The following is a 22,192-nucleotide window of genomic DNA, read 5'->3' as shown; positions in this document are numbered from 1 at the left end:
GTGAGGATTGTGAGGTCCATAGGCACAAGGGAAGAGTGGAGGCTCTGCTCTTTTGGGTGATCTGAGTGCCTTGTTTACTCACTGCACAGAGCAGCCTTTGCTCAGTGTAGTTCCCACTCTGCTGCCTTCCTGGCTGTGGAGTAGCTGTGCAAGGGGCTCTCACTGACTAGGAGAGTTCTGTTAACAATTGTCTCTATCTGTGCCCTTAAAGACTCAGTTTGGGCTAAGCAGAAATTGCTTGCCATGCTTAAAGCTGCACAGCTTGAGTGGGTTTGAGCCTAAACCACATGGTAACGTCAGAGGGAGAATCTTGTCTGGAGTCATTGAACAGCGTCATGATATGTGGGGTGCTGTTAACACTGTCGATGTTTTGGGCGACCACAGTGAACTGAGCTGGCCACATCCTGTGCAGTGAGTGCTCATACCCAACCTCTGCTCTGTCACTGTCTACTCCAGCCTCAAAGCACCTCAGCCACGCTCTGGCTTTGAACAAAGAGTTTGAGATTTCTGCTGGAACACAGCCTGAGCTGCCTGTCACCTGCAGTTGGGGATGTGCTGTTCAATTGCCCAGAGTAGGCAGGAGGATGCTTATGAGCCTTCTTATATTGCAGTCCACATAAGAGGTTTGCCCAGGTGGCATCATTTAGTGCCAGCAGTAGAGGGTGGCCTCATGCTTTGTTTAAATTCTGAAACCCACCTTAACCTAAAAAGAAGGTGTGAACAGAAGCACAGCTTGCCGAGCTAAATCACTGTGAGCATCCTTGGCAAGGGCTGAGGCACTTACTTCACTTTGCTTGCTGGATCTCTATAAGCAAAGCCAAGACTAGAGTAAATGAAGGCCTGCGTTTTAGGATATCTTGTCTGTTTAATTTCCCAGTCCCTTGTAGCTATGCTAGGGGAAAGGTAAAATACTGTAACTTCATCCTCCCAAACTGACTCATCTCTATTTGTCTATCATTAGCTGTTTTCTCTTTAAATATTCATTTCATGTAGATTCAAGGCAGCTATAAAGTTTTTTTGCGGTTTATTTTTTATTTAAATAGTGGCCCTAGAGTGATGAAGTGTATGTTTTTAGAAAGTCATATATATATATATATATATATATATATATATATATATATATAATTTTAATCATTATCTTTTTCATTATCTTTTCTGTTCATGGTAGCATCTTTTCTGTAAGCATGGCAGGGTTGACCTACCATTGAACTTCTGTTCTGAATCTAGTGTATTTGTTTTATACTATTACCCCAGGCAAAAATGGTTCTAATTTCAAGAGGGACTAATTAGAAAAATGCATCATTTTTTTTTTCCTTGGAAACTGATACAAAGATGCCATCCTGTGTCCGTGCTGAGAACTGCAGCCCAGCTCTAGGAAAGGTTTGGTTTTGGCTTTCAGACTGTAATTAAAAAAATACTGCTATTCCTCAGTTACTCTGCTGTTTGAGCTTTTTAATTCCTGTCTTTCTCTCCCTAAACCCTTTATCCCTTTTTTCTTGCAGGTTGTCTGGCGAAAGCTGGGTGATGCTGCGAGCTCCAAACCCTCCATCAGGCAACATCTGTCAGGAAACCAGTTCAAGGGTCCGTTGTAGGAACACTGTCCTGTCGACTGGAAGTGATGGATTCTGTGAAGACTAAAGAGGCAGAGCTCAGTGTTTCTAGCTGCCTGTTCTTTGGAGTCGGGGTTGAGTTTTTTCAGGGGTTTTTTTTTTTTTTTTTTTTTTTTTTTTTTTTTTTTTTTTTGTAACAATAGTGTAAATATGGCAGCTAAAGGCCTGATTTCCAGGCTGCGGTGCTCTGGAACTACTGTTCACCGGGTAACCATCCAATAATGCCAGACTTGCATCATTTTTATTGTAGTTCAAACCTGCTTTGTTGTAACGACCTGTTTGTAGAATTAACTAACTCAAGAGAATTTCTAAGAGGAACAAGAAGAACCCTTAACCTGCGGAGAAGTCACCGTTTGTATTGCTCCTGTCCACCCGCTTGTCAGTGAGTCATAGCCAGGTTAGTGGCTCCAGGCAGCCAAGGAAAATGCAATTCAAATTCATTGCTTACTGCCTGCCAAGTTCATGAGCTGCTAACAGTTTTTTTGGAGGTCCTTATTTTGAAGAATGACATGCAATTGTTTTCACAAGGCTCTGTGTAAAATACTGAGTGGCAAGCTAAAAACACTTTTACTGCTCTACACTGTATGGTGGTAGTTATCACACAAGTGTACATAAAGGCTTAAGACTCTGTATCAGGTGTTAATGAACAAATTTTCATGATCAAATGACACAAGATTTCTGCAGTTGTAATGTGAAGTCACTTAGCCACACAACAGTATTCCCTACAAAATGGCAACACTTTTCTTGTAAAGCTTTCACTATGAAATAATTCAGCAGAAACTGCTATCCTGACAGTGCTTATGGCTGTCACAGGATCTTCAAAAGCAGCTCATCTTTCACATAAGGAAGATTTGGTTGGGTTGTTTTAGTGTTCTTATTGGATCCCTCACCTATACTGTTTCCTGTGTAAGGTAACTGAACAACAACCTTGTAGAGCTGAATAAAAACTCCATAAACACGGGCTGTCAGGTGAGACTACTTCCTGCCACTCAAGCTTTATTTTTGATAATGAACCAAAACAAGTGGGTTTTTCCTTCTTCAAATGGTTGTATATAAAGTAATGGGACTTACATTTTGCTATTGTGGAGTAGCTGCCTGTGTAGTTGTAAGAATTTGACTCCCTCCTTTTCCAAGTTGTCACAGCAGCTGTCCCTGTATTTCATTAGATGTTCTTTCCCAATAGTCCAAGGAAGCGGGACTTCGTTATTAGAACTCATTGGTGTAAAATAATTTTAACAGGCATGTGAAAAGATCAAAGCCTCCTCTTCAAAAGTTGTATCAATTTCAGTGATTAGTTGGAGGATGCAATGACCTCAAACACCATTACTTTTTTTTTGTTCTCTACAAGAATCAGTCACAGCTACAGACAGCTGTATTAGCTGGACAGGTTCTTCCTCTAAATTAATTTGTTCTACCAGTTGAGTTCTTGGCTTGTGATACTGTATTACATGGAGCACCCATACAATACCAAGGAACCCATGTGGCAACTAATGAAAGGTTATTGGTCCCATGGTACACAATAAACTATAGCTGCCTGGCTGAACAATTTAGTGGATTTATGTAACCAGTAAAAAAATAGAGAAGGAATACACCAAAATACACAGAAACCAGTAAGAGTAAGCATCACTTCATTATTCATTGCAGAAATAGAAATGTAACAGTTGAGTAGGTTATTTAAAAATAACCAACCAAGAACCACCCCCGAAACACAAGTGCATACTCTCACTCACACACCCACCAGTAGATTATTTCTTACTACTGCTCAGTCAGTGAACACTGAGCTAGACAGCTCTCAGTCTACCAGTATTTGCATCCCATGGAGTCTGGAAAAATCCATTCTGGAGTTTGACTGTCTTCTTTAAGCATATTTAGAGGATTCTGGATTTCCTCCACTTTTTATTTTGACCTCCAGTTTCTAGTCACCGCTGGTGATTACTTGTCTTCCTCCTGTACAATTTATACATTGAGATTGCTGTACCAGAAAAGGTGATATAAAGGCGATTATTCGTTAACATCTAAAGTCAAACTGAGGGTTCACTTTAATCTATCTGCTTGAAAGCCCATTTTAACTTTGGTGGCATCTGATTGCTGGATTAAGCAGAGAGTTCAAGTATATTTGGAACAAGGTTGATTTATGTCAGTCAATTTTAACTAAAGCAACACAAATGTTGCCAGCACTTGGAGAGAGTTAACTGTGTTCATGACATGCTTGCTATTTAAGGGGTAGATGAGTCTATGAGCAGGTCCTCTCAACAAGACAAGAGCTATACTCACCAGATTACTAGTTCTTGCCACTATGTAATTCCCACTCAAATACTCCCTGCTCTCAAATCTCTCTCAAAATCTATTCAATGACTTCAAGCAAAGCTTGTTTTGTTCCACCTGCAGATCTCACCTACAAGAGAAACAGTGCTGCAGTTGAGGTCAATTAGCCCAGTAAATCCTGAAAAGCCAGTTTATAGGGTAGCCAGCAGTTCAACTGAATGAACTTCATACTTGTAGGGTACTGCCCTTTTAAGATTTTATTTATCATCTTCAATGTAAGATGTGCACCACTGATTTTGCAGAAGAACATGACAGTGCTGTACCTTGGGGTGTTACTGTTTAGGGGTTTTTAGTCTTGCCAGTCTTCATACTTAGCTCCATTTGAGCTATAAAATGTCTTCCTGGGGTGAAATGATGCTCAATGACTTTACAGGATGACTTGGGTGCTGAATTTTCAGCTGTCGAAATATTTTATATGCATATTTAAATTCACTTACCTACATGCTCAGTATTCAGTGAAAACTACCTTAGGAGCTTTGTACATTAAGATGGAGAGGAGCATCCCTTGAAATAGTGGCCATTAAATTCACATATTTGGGGCAACAGCCCAAGATAATTTCCTCAAGATTGAAGCCCTGGGTTCTGCAATCCTCTGGCAAAGAAAGCATCCACTGTTTACAAATGGACTTTGCTTGCTTAAGGAAAGTAAAATCACATCCTTGACGTTTGTTGGAGTGACTGGAGTAAGCAGCATCTCCCTAACAGTTCCTGAAATGCTGCAGTGTAACCAGCTTCAGTTGGCTCTTCGCACCTTGATAAGACTGCTGAGCACAACCTTGTTTGAGAATGGCACATTTTTATCCAAATATTAGATATTAAATGAAATCAGTGTTAAAGTGACCTTTTATCTTTCTAGAAACTGGGGGGGAAGAGTACTACTGATCTTTTTCAAAGTGCATGACTGTAAAGTGATAAAATTGTATATTTTTCATAATGTGGGGAAAGTCTATTTGTGCTGCTTTAGAAATCAGTTTAAAGTTTGATTTCTGTTAAACCTGTGATCTTACAGCCCTGCTATATTTTCTGTATATGATTTACAAAGAACTGGAAAGGTTAGCACCTGCTGTTGTGTATATAGCAAAATTCTTTAGACCTTAGCACGCGTTTTTACCTATTATTGAACCACTCTGGCTTTTTTGGGGAAGGAAAGTAATAGTACAGGTTTTTTTGATAATGTGTGTAAAACATTCATTTGAAATATTTTAGTAAAAATGAAGTAAGAGATTGATTGTGATAGTGTATACTTCTAGCTGAATAAAATAAAAAACATTCTTTTTAAATAAACTGATGAGTAAGATTTGGGAGACCACTGCTGAAGTACCTTGGATTAAGTGTCTTGGAGTAACCATAGTTATGACATTTGAACTAGTATGAAAAACTTGCAAATCCACTAAATTCAGAACCAATTTTATTTGGGTAGAGTGAACAAAGTAGTCCCATTTATAACTATGATGTACATCACAGTAGGCTGTTACATTCAGACTTTCACACTTAGAAAATATATATATTATGTACAGGAATTTGCAAATAGGTGTAAACATACAATATTTTAAGATACCAGTACATTCCAAACCAAAACTATCAGCAAGGCAAACACCTCAAAATTATTCCAGTCAGCTAGCATTCAGAATCTCTCTTAAATAAAGCAGCTTTTATGCTTGACATGTGTTGTTTTACTTACTATTAAAAATGAAGTTTTTTATTATAGATCAAATATCATAGTGTCTGGCTATTTTGATACTTAAAAATAGGCACTGATTTCTAGAAGGAAATTTTCTTCTTACTGATATAATTGAGCCAATATGGCTGGTTTTGCTAGTACAAAGTAATCCAGTGCTGGAATAAGTCAAGACAATTTAAACTTATGTCAAATGTATAAAGTTAGAATAGATACTGCAAAGCTGATTAAAATCTAGAAGCCTATATAACTCACCATAAACCATACTGCAAACAGATCAGCTAAATTTTCATTTAATCTCATTTCTTCATCTAAATTATACAGATTACCCTCCTCTTCATCTTTACAATGTAGGTTTTGGCTATCTACTCCTGCCTAAACAACATAAAAGGTATATCGTGCAAATTACCTCATGCTATCTCATCCATGTAGCACGTCCAAGTCCTGCTACAGGTGGCATACCAGGTGGTGGAATTGGAGGTGGTACAGGTGGCTGCCCACCTGGGGGAACAGTAGGAGGGGGGTAACTAGCTGGTGGCATTCCCAGCCCTGGAGGTGGATGAGGTGGTACTGCATGAGTTGGAGGCAGTCTCGGAGGTGGGAAATTAGGGTTGTATGTAGGCGGAGGAGGATATCCAGGAGTAGGAGGTGGGATATTGGGTGGGGGGAAAGAGGCAGGGGGTGGAGGTGGAACTGGTGGTGGAGGGTTAGGAGGGTAGACATGAGGATGATATGGTAGATGAGCTGGTGGTCCATAGGCCGGTGGTAAAGCTCCGTAGGTTGGTCCTTCTGTTTTCATCATTGACTGGAGACTTTGATAACCCTCCCCTGACATGTAAGAATTTGTAGTAGACATCCCTGTAATATAACTGGTCGGGGGTGGGGGCGGGGGACGATGTGGTAGAGGTGGAGGTTGATGTACTGGGGCAGGATGAGCAGGGGGAGGAATCTGGACCTTTGGCATATCTACTGAGTCCACGGTAGTAGATTGCTCTGGTTCTCCCATTGAAACCGCTGTTGTCAAAGGAGGCTTACGCTCTGGAAAAGAAAATTGGATTCATTATTTTGAAGGATAGTGGCAAGAACAGCTTCTGAATACTTCATATTTTTCCACCAGTTAAATTAGCAAAAGAGAGCTCAATTCTCTAAGTATCTGAATGCCATATGGCATCCAGTCAGACTCTCAGGTTACTAAAAACCAACTAGGCTGCCAATCAAAGCTTCAGGGTCAGCTTTTCCCATTCTAAAAGTTAAATTCAGCTTTCTTATTTCTATTTTTTAATAATTTAAATATTCTTGTACAATCAGCAGAGTTAACAGACTGGATGGACGGAATCACAACTAGTAGATTTAGAAAGTCACAGGATTCACAATACCAAAAATCTTTTAATTCAGTGCTTCTACCTTCTTTAGTCCAGGCCTCCTTTCTACCTCTTTGGTAGTCCAGGAGGTGGCCTAGGATTACTCTCTGCCCTTCACCTGCCTCCGATATTGGGAAACATTATTTGAGAACACAGGCCAAAGTCTCAAGTCTTTAACACTCAGCTCTAAACCTGTTTACCAAAGAAAAAGAAAACCAAAGGGTAAGTAAGAAGGACATGAAATCTGATCAGCTTTGTCCCACTTATTAATTTCGGTGAACTCAGTACCTGACACTCTGGAGAAGTTCATAAAAAGATCAGCATTTTACAGAACTATACTTAACCACTTCTGGAAAGAACATGCTTTAAGCTGTCTTCTCTTTAAAAAAGAACAGTTTGTTTTTCCCTCTTAATGCAAATATTATAAAGTAAGTAATACCACTAGAATGACTAACCTAATAGCAACCCCTCTGTATGGTCAGAGAGATTATTAAAATGACCAACAAAAAAGAGTTTGGGACACCTTGACATTCATCTTGCTTGTATACATATAGGAATCTACAACATTGTCCAGTAAGAAAAGCTATTTAGAAACAGGGCTGTCATTTCTAGTGGCATGCCACATTGTCACTGTTAAACAGAATTTGAGATAAAGCCTCCTCCTAGTTCATTTGGTACAGATGCATTCTTGGTTTTCACCTGGCTATTCCACAGAGCTGCCCTTTATTTTGCTAATGTTTCATTGCTTGTACAGTTACATCCTTGTATAAACAAAGAGGAAAATTTTTCAGGTAACAAGGGAAATAAATCCATTACTTGCCTAAGCAAGGTTTTAGCAGCAAAACTGCCCCCTAGGAAAGCCACATAATTAAATCACACAAAGTGGGTATGCTGGCTGTGGTACTCATGATTTAGATGACTTCTAGCTCCTAAATTGCAGCAGGCAATAATTTCCTCATTTGCTCATTTTCAGAACCATTCTGGATGCAAGAAGTGCATTCAAGATTTAACAACTGAAGGAATAATGAGCATGGTATTTAGAAAAAACTTCATTCTTACTTAGATTTTAATAAATGAGAGAAGTTGTCCTACTGTACTTCACGGCACTGCTTTTCTCTCTTCTAATTCCCTGTTAGAAGCTGTCATCTTACAGTTACATTATGGACCATGATCTGTGAAATACTTATTCATAGACCATATTCACACGTCATATTTAGGGGTCACTGGAAGACAGCTAATGCATCAAGGTGCTCAAAACATATTTTTACAACAGTACAGTTTATTTTGCAAGCACATGGCATATGTGCAGTATTAATGTTCTCTGGCAGATCAAAGTCCTCTTTGGAGGTACAGCAAAGAAAGTATCCCCCTTACTGTTTGGAAGTTGCACACCTGCAGAATTCCTGTATGACACATATAACATTGAAAACTCCTATAGAACAGCTGAAAGCTGCTCTAATAATCTAATACGGCATCTACCATCCTTCTGAGACCAAGAAGTCCCTTCTAGCCTGCTATTAACAATTACTTTTAGTCTTCCAGGCCTTTAACTGTTGCAGCTTTGTCTTGTCTTTATCCACCTAGTATAATCTTGTTTCCACCCTAAGTTTTCACTTCTGTCTGGGAAAGCCTGTGCTACTATGTTGAAATTCCCTCTAGAGCTTTTCAATCTTGTATTTTTACTTGCCAAGCTGATTAATCAAGGCAACACACCCCTGCCCCCACACCATTACCTACCACCACTTGAATGAAAAGCAAGGAAGTTAACAACAAAAATAAATGTGTTAAAGGAAAGAAAAGCTTACCTGGAGGTGGATGTGCAGGAGGTATTGGTGGATGCGAAGTTTCAATTTTAGGAATTTTAGATGGTGGTGGCGGTTCTAAAAAACATTTGTCAGTTTGTGATTAGTTATTGCTGTGCACTATTTTCCAAATTCCAACTCTGGTGTCATGCTAATGATTATCAAATCACATTTACATTATGCAAAAATACCGTGGAAATCCTATTTACTAGATATGTTTAACAAAACTAAAAAGAACACCTTTGTATAAAGAAAGTGGCATCAAGTACTACATACAAGTCTTCCAAAAGAACGTATACCTACAGGTTCAAGTGACTTTGTAACTAGAGAAAAACTGTCCCAATAGCAGCATGTAAATGAAGATGAGCAAATATATGTGTTGTAGCCCGAAGCTTTAGCTTGTAAATAGTTAGAATAGCTCTCAAAAGAAGCTGACCTATGCTCTACTGGGGAAATGTGTGTCAGAAACCAAACAAAAGGGCAATTGGACAGGAGAGAGGAGGGAGAAGAGACAGCTGTCTGGAATCTATCTGCAGAGCAGAGCAGAGGAGAATAAGTGCCAGACTTCCTTAAGAAGTACATCCTAGCTATCCTGAACTACTTTGTTCCAAACCAGCAAAATGAAGAGAACCCCCCAAACAAACTGAAGAACCAGGTATGATCACTGCAGTGATCACTACATTTCTTTCACTACACTATATATTGATACAAAGTGCTTTTTAGTAGCAGCCATGCCAACAACCAATTAGAAACATCTCTGATTACCAGCCACTTACTGTTAGTGCAGCTACTTAATGACATAGTCCCTTCAAGGCCTCACAGCTTGCTGAGGACTACTCCCAAATGATGCATGGAGTTATACATTGAGAGTTGACTAGTTTAGCAGGACTCTACTGAACACACTCTATTAAGGGATTCTTTGGGCACAGTTATACTAAATTTATTTCAAATTTTGGAGTTACGAACATTTTAAAAACAGTTGAAATATATATTTAAGGTACATTATCAGGATCAAAATAGTTTAGAATTGCCAAGCCTGTAAGCAAACAAACTAAGTGCATCTCAGCAAATTACTTATTCTGGTTTAAGCAGTAAAATGGAAGCAACACGAATAGAATATTAATATTTACCTGCTGCCTTTGTTTCTTCTTTTGGAGATACAGCCTGTTTAAAAAAAAGAAAAAAAAGATAAAAATCAGACCATTGCAGTCAGCCTCTTCTCTCAGGTAACAAGTGATAGGACAAGAAGAAATAGCCTCAAGTTGTGGCAATGGAGATTTAAATTGGATATGAGGTAAAAATTCTTCATGGAAAGGGTGGTCAGGCATTGGAACAAGCTGCCCGCAGAAGTGGTTCAATCACCATCCCTGTAGGTATTCAAAAGATGTGTAGATGTGCCACTTGGGGACATGGTTTAGTGCTGGACTTGACAGTGCTGCATTAATGATTGGAGTTGATGATTTTAAGATATTTTCCAACCTAAATTCTTCTATAGTTTCTAACGACAAATGCAAGACATGCACTGAACAAAGTCAAATCACACTGGGAAAGCCCAGCTTAACTAGCAGGATGAAAAGTCTGGAAAAATAGCAAGTATTTTATATGCAGCATTTCTTGCTGTTCCCACTGTTGAGTATTACATCTCATTTAATGTATTTATCATCCACCGCACATACGTCATGGTCCAGTTCACTGCTCACTGAGCTGAAAACAAGAGGCTTGGCCTCTGTTCCTGATTCTGCTTTGACCTGTCACTCAACCTTTGCCAAAATCACTTCATGCCCTTATGCTTTATTTACCAGAACAGGAGGGCAGTGAAAGTCTTGCACAGCATAAAACATTTCAGAAGCTTTCAGATGGAAAGCATTGTATAAAATCCAAATATTATGCCAGGAAAAAATGTATGTACTCTGAACAAACCCACAAACCCTCACATCATCCTTCCAATCACAGTTTTCGGGTTGAGTTTTCTCTTGTTTCGTTGGTTGTTGTTTTGTTGTAGTTTTTGTTAAACAACCACGGATAAGGGAATAAAAAAAATCTTCCCAGATTACATGGTCCCACTGTGATGATGACTTGATGGTTCTGAGAAAAGCAGAGAACTTAACTGATATTCTACGTACAGCTATATTTAGAATTTATGATGAAGGTCAGAGAGGTACAGTACATAGCTTCTCTGTCTTTTCAATGAAAATGTTTTTTAAGGGACTGTTTATCTCTAGTATAAACCATTCCTCTGTTTCCTTCATTTCACTTTTCACAGCAAGAATGGACACACACTTCAATCTGGCTTGAACAGTACTTTTCCTTAATTCTCAGCATTCTCAAAATTTTTGCTCTCTTATTTTTGCCTGCTTGAGGCAACTTCATTCTTATATTCCTTTGACAGTCATTTCAATTTTCCAGACACCTTCCAGCTGCTTTCCTGCTTTTAAAGGACAATCTTTGTCTTACCATTTCAAACACACATACTTTTTTCTTAGTGACTCCCATGGACTCATCTGCTGCCTTCATTTTACTTGGATGGTCTTTTCTTGACTTTCTAGCACTAAATTCCATGCCTGTAAAACTGCATCAGCTCTCCCTGCACTTTCAAATAGAAGCAAATCACTGCTTGTTCAATCTTTTCAAAAAAACCACTCATTTTGTGAAATCAGTTGATCACTTCAGGTGACAAGTAACTCAATTACTGTGCTTTTGTTAATACGGATCAATATTCAAAAAACAACCATCAAGGTACACCATTACAGTAAAACAAGAAACTGGAGCAAAATAACTAATGATAGAAGAAACAAGCAGCAATTTAAACTGAGCTTAAGCTAAAGAAAAAAAAAATCAAGCAGCAACAATTCTCTAATAACGGCAGCTGCTAAAATAGAGATGAGCATTTATCTGGTCATTCTACTGCACTGTAGTTTGTACTGCCCCAGCTAGAACACCTGAGGGTCACAATAAAGAATAATAAATTATTAACATTATTTACTGTCACACTGATGGGTATTTAATACTTCCGCTGAATCTACACAATGGAACTGTTCCTTTACTGCTGTCTCTATATGCAATAAATTTGTTCCCCCTAACAATTTCTGGTTTAATCCAAATGAAAATACTATTTACATCTAAGGATTTAACAGCATATTTTTAGTGAAATCAACTGAAAATTCGAGTGCTCCTCACCACTAGAAATGTAGAGGATGTACAGATGCTTTAGACATCTGATATGGGTCTGTAAGTCACGGGCCAATACCTCAGCTGCTTGAAAGCATCTTGGCTCAGTAGAAGGTAATGGGAGTCATAAGAGTTCATGTTAATTGAAAATCTGGCCTCCAGGAACAAAGTGTATTTCTGTTCTGCACAAATCAAAGGAGAAGTCATGCAAAGCCCTATTTATAGAAGCAGGCAAAGATTTTAAGCAAGGTTTATGGTACATCTAACTCAACATTTTAGAAGCACCAAGTAAATCTTTCAAACACCACACATCTTGTTCTCCCAGATTGCTTTCTGGATAAAGAACAATTTTGGATCACCATGTTTACTTTCCTCAAATTCATGCTGCATGTGCTGTATTCCTACAAAACTCCTTTCAGTCACCCTTTGCTTTTGATTTGTTGTGGCTGCTTACAGTGTTATCTACTATTTTTTTCCTTGATTACTAGGTAATGGACTTCAAAATAATTTCACGAAAGGTAAGTTTCACTTACGGCTTGACCAGAGGCAACTGTTCAAGAACAATAGATACTATTGATGCAAAAGCATCACTTTTTTCCATGAGATACTTCATTAACATGTGGGATAGGGCAAAATCAGTAGTATTGTAATGGTAGATCCTTTACAGGAATGAACAAGCTTTTGTAACAACTTAGATGGAGCACACAGGAAAACTCAAAATTGTTATTAACAGTTTCTGATGTGCCAAACTGTCCCAGGCATTTTTTTTAAGAAAAATAGTAAGAGATCCTAGAGGTCTGACAACTCAAGCATAATTTGTGCTGATAAATGATCACAAAGAGTATGAGAAGAAATACTTAATACCTATAAAGAACTCTCACACTTTTCAAGCTAATTAATATTATCACCCTTCTATCATGAACAATGCTAAAGTTCAGTGCAAAACCTAAAAATTCCAGTGCAGGTATTTTCCTCTATCCTTCGCTTTACAAGACCAAGGTTTTACAGAGTTACATTTTTGTCTTTTTTGGGAGTCTGCCATCAGGAAGATGCTGCACTCTTCCAATTCCACTACATTCCAATATTTGCTGCTTACTCCTAGCTTTTGGTTTGGTTTTTTTAGTTTGCTGTTTTGTTTTTTTTGTCCCCCTGATGTCCGTTTTCTAGTTTGGGCATGTATTAACTAAAACTTAGAACAAAATTTACATCCTAAATGGACTTGTTCCAAAGACTGGACTTCTGAAAAGACTTCTCTTGCTAGGCACACATGAAAGAAGACCTGGGTAACACTTTTTTTAAACTTACAAGTAAAAAAAAGTAACAAAAGCATCTGAAAGCTTTATTTGAACTTGATGGCTGTTGAAAAGTGCTCAGAGTACTTGTGACACTATCCAACTGCTAATGTAGCTGCTTATTTTCAATTGTGATAGTATGGACAAAGTAAGGCTACAAAGTATGATGATTTATAGGCTGCTACTGTTAAAGGATTATTTTAAAGACTTTTTCTTTAAAAAATTTGACATAACTTTAGAAGTCACTATTCTCCTAATACTAGTACTCAAAAAAAATCAAATAATGTCATCATCAGCATTGTGCACATCTCTATATTCAGGCCAGGCACAAGAAACCCTCTTCAAAATAAACCTGGTTAATAGAGAAAACAACGAAGTTGGATAGCCCAGAACCACAAACACTGAGAATCTGAATAGCTCATGTTGACTAAAAAGCCTTTCCATGACTTTTGGCTCAAGTGGAATAAAAAGTCATATGTCAGAACTGCAAAGGCTGCTCTGCATTAACAAAGTTGCCACATAACCAAGGAAAATCAAGTGCATAATTACAAGGCTCATTCCTAAAGCAAACAGGTCTGCTGCACATTAAATCAAATAGGCATCAGATCAACCTGAAAATAAATTACAAGTGAAAGTTCAACTTACTGCTGGTCTTTTAATCTGTCTAGGAGGACTTGACTGGGGAGAGGGCTTTTTGGATTGCTGTGCTTGTGTTTGCTGCTGCTGCTGCTGCTGTTGCTGTGCTGACTGCTGAGACTCTTTCTGCTGCTGTGTCTGGGATTGCTCTGAACTCTGGGATTGCTGTGACTGCTGTACCGTGGGTGCCTGCGGTGTAGACTGAAGAGATGGTGGCTGCTGCAGCTGATGGGGAGTATGATGAGGCATTTGCTGTTTTCCCTGTGAGTACAGGTCCAGGATCTGGTGACAGATATCTTAATAATAAAGAAAATTCCAAAGTATTACAACCTTATAATGTGTAAGTGTATATTTAACACAACTATCAACTCTGATTTCTACTGGACATAGACTTGGAAAAATTTATTGCAAATATTACTCATCATTATAATGAATAAAATAACTTCTTAAAAGCAGATTAATTTTCAACTTGTACTTGCACTTCTGAGTTTCTTCTGCCTATCCTGATCAATATGTACATGTATATGCACAGCTTTCAGAAGAAGAACACAGTATCTTGGTAATAAAACACTGTATGCCATTACTGTGTGCCTGGAGAGCCATGTAACCACACTCACAAGACAGTAATACAGCAGGAAATTAAGTGGAAGAAGATTATATGTTAAAACATACACGTCTAGTTAGGCTAGTCAAAAAAGTTTTAGGAAATTAAGCAAAGGACTAGTAATAAATTATTCTTCCAACACATTAGGAGCTAAAGGTCCTCCATAATCTGTTCATCATTCATGCTACATCACAAAAATCCCTCTATCCAAGCATAATTTGGTCAAAGACACCAATTATCAATGGAAAAACCACTGGAAATCAGCCTTCATTGGTTCCAGTGTTCGTAGAACCACTTATTTAAAATTGGGAGTAAATAATCACTAAAAAACCAGAAAACATAGTATGACAATGCAGGCTAATTAGACGTGAACTAAACTAAACAAATTGTAAACTAAACACTGAACAAAAGACTAATCGTGATGATTAAATACACTTCTAAGCTAAGCCAGTTCAATCTAAAACCTGATTAAGACATAGCATATACAACCTGAGTTACATACTCAACACAAAATTATTTTTGACTGAAACCTAGATAAAAAGCTATTTGCATTTAATTATGACCTAGGCCACACAGTGACAAGAAATGTTGTGGGAAACCGTTTTCATACCTTCCAAAACATCAACAGGAACATCTTGGACAAACTGCTCCCACCATCGTCTGTACATTGGTTTGGATGTCCATTCCTGTATCTCAAACTTACACAAACGGCCTGCTAAGTACATAACTGCAACAGCTATGATCTCAGGCTCCCACTGCAGGGATAGCGTGGTGCAGAGACTGCAACAGGAAATAAACCAAAACAAAACACAACCCTGGAGATTACCCCATTGTCCAAATGCACTTTAACTAACAAGGTATAAAATCCCACCACAATTCTGACTTCTCAGGCAATTTTAATTAAGAGCCTTGTTAAACAAAAGAGTTTAAAAACTAAACTATTCGTGGAATACCACTGTCATGAAATAAGGTCCCAAATCAGATTTTAGAGCTTCCAAACGTTTGTCAATAAAATGTAAACAGATAGACTCCCCAAACCCTACAGAAGAGCCAACATGAACTTGTAAAGCAACTTGCCAAGTGCAACACAAGTATCAGATTAACGTATAAAAGGTTATCTCTTGAATAGTCTTTGTTACAGCTAATGCTAAAATAATTGATGTTGTTGGTATTATTACCTTTCTGTCATAATCAGTTCCTATTTCCTGTACCAATTTTAAATTATGAAATTTTTTTCTCTCTTTTCTGCATAGATTCTGTAACATATAATCTGCTTACAGAATTTTAAAGCCAGCCAGCCAGCTGAATTTCCATTAATTTACTGTGGCTGTATAAGAACAGAACCTCCTATTCTAAAGACCTGTAGTGCAAAGCACAGTTATTTTCCCACAATCCTACAAAATTAACTTCTAATATGGTAATACGATGCTTATTAAGTAAGCACAATATAGCCTCTTCAGAACAGAGGTAATGATGCATGATTTTCAAATCCCTCCAATCTCGTACAAGCGTTTTCCTGAAGTGCATTTCAATTGTTAGCTTTTTTCAAAATATTAAACATCATTTAATTACAAGTATAATGGTGTCCAAACTTTGATGGATGAATTACAGTAGTTTGACAGACTTAACAGTGACAGTCATGCCATAATTTTGTTCTACCTGTAACATCATCACCTACAAGACTGACAGCAGCTGAAGTAAACATCTCTCGAGATCCACATTAACTTTAGCCAAATTAATTTGGAGGGTTTAAGTGGTATCTACAGAATCTGAACCTACACAGAGAACTAATTCAAATCAGGCATATGACTAAAATGGCACCCCTTTTTTTATGATGTTCTACTACTGTAGGCACGACTGAAAGTTATGTATTCACAATTTCTGGACAGTCAGACCACTTACACACTTTCTTAAGGGTTTGCTATGAAAACAAAAACTAATATTTAAGTCCTTAATGAATTAACTTGCCCAGCTGTGTAGAATCCTCCTGAACAAGACTGAAGTGTGTCAAGTTGTTCTGTTGTTTGTTTTTTTTTTTTTTTTACTACCACATGAAAAGTGTTTTTACACACACTCCCATTAATTGATGTGTTTCTTACAAGTTCATTACTCAAAAAATTGTAAATCCAGGGCCAAAACCTGTATTCCTCAGTGAATGTAATGGCTACTTCACTATTACAAAAATATCATATTAAAATATATATTGGTGAAAATATATTGGTGAAATTGAGAAGTGACTTCATTTATTTTACAATGCACCATATATCACAGATTTAGCAAGAAGCTGGTTTGTATTCTGGAGGTTTAGGATTTGGAACTTGATTTGGCCCTTTCCAACAGTAAGTTTCTTTTTAATGCAGCACTGAATTAGTACCACAACATTGCAGAGGTCTTACTGGTCTGCTTCACACTCATTCCAGATTCTGTGCTCAATGGAACTATCATGGTAAGGATGGAAAGAAAAACTGAGGAAAGTGACCAAGAAAACACGTAACAAGCAGAAAAAAAAATCAAATATTTGTCAAAAAATATCCAGTAGCAGAACAAAACAAGCAACAGTAACTATTTCACTTTTAGACTGTTTCCTAGGTGTATCTTACCTGTCATTGACAAATGTCCATGCCATTTGAACCAGTTTTTGAATTTTATTTTTGTCTCCTGAAAAATGATCAGAAAAAAAAATAGAGCATAAAATTAGGAAGGACAAACAGTTGGTAGTAGAATATTCTTGCACTGTTAATATATTAAGTTCTGGAAATCAGTAACAGGCATTACTTGCTCACCCTGCAATATTTTACCTTTGAGCTGTTTGGCATACTTGAGAAGAAATTGATATGGATGTTCCACTTGCAAATCAAACTTTATTGTTTGTAGTAAGATTCTTTCAAGTACCATCACTTCTTCCTATAGAGAGTTACAAGGTAACCACAGAATTATTCCTTCTTTCACTCAAAAATACTTAATGCTAGTATAAAGTATGACTACACAGCACCTCCAGGCAGCCACACTTGTCTCCAAGGAGAACAGAAAGCCCTCCAACTTATAATATTATTTTAAATTCAGATACCTTTTCTTCACATTTATTTGAGTGAAAACAGATGATGTGTTTAAAATCCCTATTCCTCTGCAGAAGAATGAACTGAACCAGACACAGCATGAAATTGTCAGATACAAAATCACAACAAAAATATAAGCTCTACCACATTTCACTCAAAAGTTTCAAGTCCTTCTGCTATTTAAAATAAACAAATTTTAAGAGAAGCATAGTTTTGCTAAGTCTGTAAACAAGAAACAAGCAACTGTAAACAAGAAACTTCTCAATGCTTTTGAGATTTAGTTCTCTTATTTAAGATTCACTAATAATTGCTTCCTAAAATCCCATTCAGATGATTTATGTCTTGGTAACATTTCTTTATCTGGCTGAAATTACTCAAATCTCCTTTAATTTGCAAAATAATATCAGAATTTACATGAAAAAAAATGCGAACTTTTAATGAAAACAATTATTCCAGTTATTATTCCAATTATTCCAAAAGCTCCCAAAGCTACTTGTATTAGGAAGAATTACTTTCATAGCTACCAATCACATTACCCAGAAGAGTCATAAATGCATGCTGAACATCTAATTCAATTTAGAACAACTGAAAATCAGTCAATGCTCTATTGAATGTGTGTCACTTTACTACACTACAACAGGATCAAATCAATTTCAACATGAGTATTTTTACCTTTGGGTCATCTCCAAACTGCCCAAACTGTACATCATTTAGCAAGCTACGAGCTGTTTTAATTATGTCTTTACATTTCTTGGGTGTTTCTTCAACCTTTCCTGCTAGGAAGAGACAGCAGGCTCCAGTCACCTAAAAAAAGGCAAGTGCTTTCAAAAAGTGGTCTGCAGGTAGATATGCAATACAGTGTGGAATTATAAAAGCACTGTCAGATTTCATTAACTGTTCTGTAGAAGTCTCCCAGGAAAGATTTAATGAGCCTACTAATTTCTAATTTTAATATAGTGTTAAATTTTCATTTTCTCAGAGGAAAAATACAGAATTTGGAGGACTGTCTATTTTATACAACTTCATTTCAAGATCAGAAACACAAAGCACAATTTGTCCTGGTTCAATGTTGCCTGTCAAGCAGTTTTAAAACTGTATTATACTTCTTTTTTTCTTTCAGCTAACACAGAAGTGCCAGCACTACAGCTCTACTCCTAAAGAACAATATCAGCAAGTCATAACTGCCATGTCAATACATTTCTGAGCATAAACAGAAATGTGTAAACAGGAAAGAACAATGAATTTTAAGTGGCAATAATTAAAAGACAAAATGCTAATTTTCCATCTTTCTGTAGTGAACAGCAGGAGTAGTATCCAAGCGACTGATCACCATTTCAAATAGCCCCTGCTCAGTGCAATCATAAATGAAGTCATCAATACTCTAAATACTTACATATCTTGGGAACTGCTTGAAGGAATGAAACATATAAAACCGATGGAAATAAATTATTCCGGTTGCTAGAGTGTCATAATGTCTGTGGTGCACATTAAGGACTTTCAAACAGCACACGAAACAAATTTAAAACCAAACATGCACAATGGATTCTGCTTTATCAAGTACTCCAAGTAACTGGCTGTTCAGTGACCAGTTAGAAAACACTGCAAGTAAAACAGGAGCTTTAGGGAAAAAAAGAAAGGCACAAAAGCCCGTAAAGCTGTGTAAATACTATGATCAGGCCCAGATGCAGCTGATATCTAAAGCATTTGTTGTAAATGTGGGAAGTCCTGACTGTATTTACAAGAGGATGCACATAAGGTCATCCCTGTGTTGCACCATACCTGCTTCAGAGAAGGTCAAACCCAGCGGTAGGAACACGAAGGAACAGAACAATTACCACTTCACATTCAAGTGCTGGTGTGGAGGAAAGTTACTATTCACATCTTAAAATGCAAATAAAATCTGAACATGCTCCCTATTCTTCACCTTAGGGCAAGTAAAAAATTTATTTTCACCGTGCTTTATTAAAGAGAGAACTAAGGAAATTAAAGGAAGCATAGGAATACAGGAAGCAGAAAATTTAAGTGGCCGTCTATAATAGAGTGGGACAGTCAGGAGAACTTATACACAAAGCTGTAAAAAGCAATGAAACAAAAAATCAGCCACCAAACACCAAGACTACAGAGGCAGAGGTTAGAGGCCTCAAAGGCACAACCTAGAAAACTGAGGGAAAAATTCAAAATTTGAGAAGTCATGTAGATCCATATAGTGAAACACTGAGTTTCATAACTCACAGAAGTTACTCTTAATTGGAAAGTTTGTATCATCTTACTTCCCTATTGCAATATTGGAACCTTGTTTATCGAGTGAATGGATAGAAATTGTGTAGAAACATACTACATCAAAAGGCACATAAACACAAATATATCTTTGATTAACAATTAAATATCTGAACAGCTGAGCACGTCACATTTCTTGTACACTTTATTCTGCATACTCACTATTCATAAAGACATTTCATACCAGCATGAGTTGAAAGGATACAGTCCTAAACGTGTTCCCACATCGAATATGAATCTGGCCCCTTCCCTGCGGTATCGTGCCTCTGTAGCTGGATCAAGCCCTTCAAGCTGTGATGGTGTGTGTGCCAAATCTTTCTTATCCCAGTACCAGCATGGCTTTGTATGGTCCAGGTTTGCCAAGTTTACAGAAGGGCTGGAATTTTCTTTATTCTCCTTCATTTATTAAAACAGAATTGTCTTTGCTTTTTAAATTTTCAAAAACGAAGTCTTCAGAGAGTCACTTCAGGACCCTGAAGAAAAGAAAAAAGAAATTCTTTAAAAATAGAGAGAACTGTCCCCGCCAATTCCTGCTCAAAGAGGAGTAAAGAGGAATAGTGCTTAGCCTTGCCTGTTGGAAAGAACTTTTTCCCATGTTCAAAGACAAATAATAATGAACTTCACCTTTATCCTCCCCATATATTGCAAATACAATCAAATAAAATGCCGTAGGTTTTCCTTGCTGTTACCTGTTTAATAAGGAAACTTCAAGACTACATCTCCAGCAATATCTGCTATTTCTTAGTAGAACAACTTCCATCTACTTTGCCCATCAAAGTAGGGGAAAAAAATTCAGTGATGGCTGAAGAATGACTTGAAAAATTTAGGGGGATTAGCAGACTACTGGTAACTAGGAAAAGCACTGGTGAGGTGAGCCTGAAAGGCCACTTAATTACCTGCCTCCTCCCAGGGAGACCCCGAGCTGCAACCACTTGGCAGAAGCTTTGTAATCTGTATTTGTATTACTTAAAGAAAAAGTATCAGTGTTCTTTCACATACAAGATTAAGACAACCGATGTGAGTTTGCAGAGTAAGGCAGCACCTAAAATCATCCCTCAGACAAGGCAACTGAATACACTCCAAGAGTCTCCTACTTGCCGGTGTTCACCAGCACTTTGTGCACACGGGTGCAGATCACAAAGTTCTGCAGGCACCTTTCTGCTGTTTGAACTAAGACAGATGTTCAGCCACGCCTCAGCTTAAAGAATGAACACTCGCTGCCTTTATTTCTTTCAGGCACAAAGCTGCTCTTGCTCCAGTTCAACTAACTACAGATACTATGCAAAGATTACTGCAGTCACCTGCAAGGGTTTGCATAACAGACAGTGGTTACATATGATGCAAGATATTCGCTCTAAGCAGCACAGTCATAGGAAGAGCCAAACTTAAAACTCTTAAAATCAGATATTACTTTTCGAGACGTCTCCCTTCCGAAAACGGAAGGAAGATCACATGAACGACCACAGAACGATGCCTACAATCAGCACCTCGCTCACCTTTAAAAAGTTTCTCTTTTTCAGAATAAAGGAAACTGTCTTTGTCACACGGTGGTTTTGGAATCACCTTCACAACTCGTGGTATCGGTCACAGACAGATCTAAATTCTGTCACAAGAAAAAGTAAATGGCTACTAAAAGCTAGTTCCAGAATCAACAAAAGCGCGCCAGGCGCCACAACCACACATTCCCAACACATTTACTAGAAACATCCTAGTTTTTATAACTGTAACAATTCTTCTTCCTTATAAGATATTTTGCTTTCTAACTTCTAAAGCGCTTAAAAACCAGTTAACAGGAAAAGCGCCTGAAGCGACAAGATCAGCTTCTATAAAAGAGCGAAAACATTTCCGAATACGGAACCACGAACGAAAATTATCACCCGCAAACATCTTAAATGAACCGTCTCAAACGTCCCAATCCAGATCTCAACGTCCGGAAATAATAAAGTTTTCCCTGCCTTTTTACTCACCCCATTAAGCTAGAGGAAAGTTCCAGAGCTCGATCGCGGCTTTTTCGTACCTTACCTGAGCCGAACCCGCCTAGTGCGACTCCGCCCCGGCAGCCCCAACCCGGCCGGGGATGCTCAACTCCTCTCAGACCCGCCCGCCCGCCCGCCGTAGACGGGGCTACCAGTGCCCGGGGCGGCGCTCGCTCCCCACCCCGGCCTCCCCGCTCCCGTCCCCGCTTCCCAGGCGGCAGCTGTCGCCGGCGGGCAGCCCGGGCGGGCCCCGCGCACTCACAGGGCTCGCGAGGAGCGGGAGCCGCACTGGAGCGCGGGGCGCCTCAGCGACAGCGCGGCCTCCGCGCCCTGCGCGCCGCCATCTTGGGAGCCAGGCCAGGCCGCGTGCTGCGTCATCACGTCGCAAAGGCGTAGCGCGCGAGGAC

The 22,192-nt window shown here is 38.4% G+C and overlaps 2 protein-coding genes across 10 annotated transcripts in view; one reads left to right on the top strand and one right to left on the bottom strand.

Moving 5' to 3' along the window:
* Positions 1-5,219, top strand: part of CCDC85C (coiled-coil domain containing 85C) — a 109,819-nt gene extending 104,600 nt beyond the window's left edge. Inside the window, exon 6 of the mRNA XM_066321860.1 lies at positions 1,503-5,219. Within this exon, the coding sequence (XP_066177957.1) occupies positions 1,503-1,592 (90 nt within the window). The 3' untranslated portion in view covers positions 1,593-5,219. The remainder of the gene's footprint in view (positions 1-1,502) is intronic.
* Positions 5,220-5,326: 107 nt separating this feature from the next.
* CCNK (cyclin K) lies at positions 5,327-22,186 on the bottom strand. Of its 9 annotated transcripts, none has more exons than XM_066321855.1 (12): positions 22,048-22,178; positions 21,297-21,412; positions 20,015-20,272; positions 18,926-19,007; positions 18,205-18,336; positions 17,275-17,380; positions 17,077-17,134; positions 15,087-15,256; positions 13,882-14,168; positions 9,907-9,940; positions 8,780-8,854; positions 5,327-6,651 (listed from the first exon to the last, which is right to left on the bottom strand). In XM_066321855.1, the coding sequence occupies exons 3-12, from the start codon at positions 20,209-20,211 to the stop codon at positions 6,029-6,031; spliced, it is 1,764 nt and encodes a 587-aa protein (XP_066177952.1). In that variant the 5' UTR covers positions 20,212-20,272; positions 21,297-21,412; positions 22,048-22,178; the 3' UTR covers positions 5,327-6,028. The 9 variants fall into 9 exon arrangements, with proteins under 9 accessions (XP_066177952.1, XP_066177947.1, XP_066177950.1 ...); XM_066321850.1 differs by having other exon boundaries at positions 20,015-20,282; positions 21,306-21,412; XM_066321853.1 differs by lacking the exon at positions 22,048-22,178 and adding an exon at positions 21,832-21,850 and having other exon boundaries at positions 20,015-20,282; positions 21,306-21,412.
* Between the last annotated feature and the right edge of the window lie 6 nt (positions 22,187-22,192).

The sequence above is a fragment of the Sylvia atricapilla genome, chromosome 6 (assembly GCF_009819655.1).
Source record: "Sylvia atricapilla isolate bSylAtr1 chromosome 6, bSylAtr1.pri, whole genome shotgun sequence".
NCBI lineage: Eukaryota > Metazoa > Chordata > Aves > Passeriformes > Sylviidae > Sylvia > Sylvia atricapilla.
The sequence above is the reverse complement of the archived record's forward strand: the minus strand, read 5'-3'. Positions and strand labels throughout refer to the sequence as shown.

Coding starts and splice junctions, on each gene's coding strand:
- CCNK (XM_066321851.1), bottom strand. CDS start 20,211: ATGAAGGAGAATAAAGAAAATTCCAGCCCTTCTGTAAACTTGGCAAAC. Junction 18,337..18,925: donor TCAAGCAGTTCCCAAGATAT/GTAAGTATTTAG, acceptor GCCTTTTTTTAG/GTGACTGGAGCCTGCTGTCT. Junction 15,257..17,076: donor TGGACATTTGTCAATGACAG/GTAAGATACACC, acceptor TTCCTGTTGCAG/TCTCTGCACCACGCTATCCC.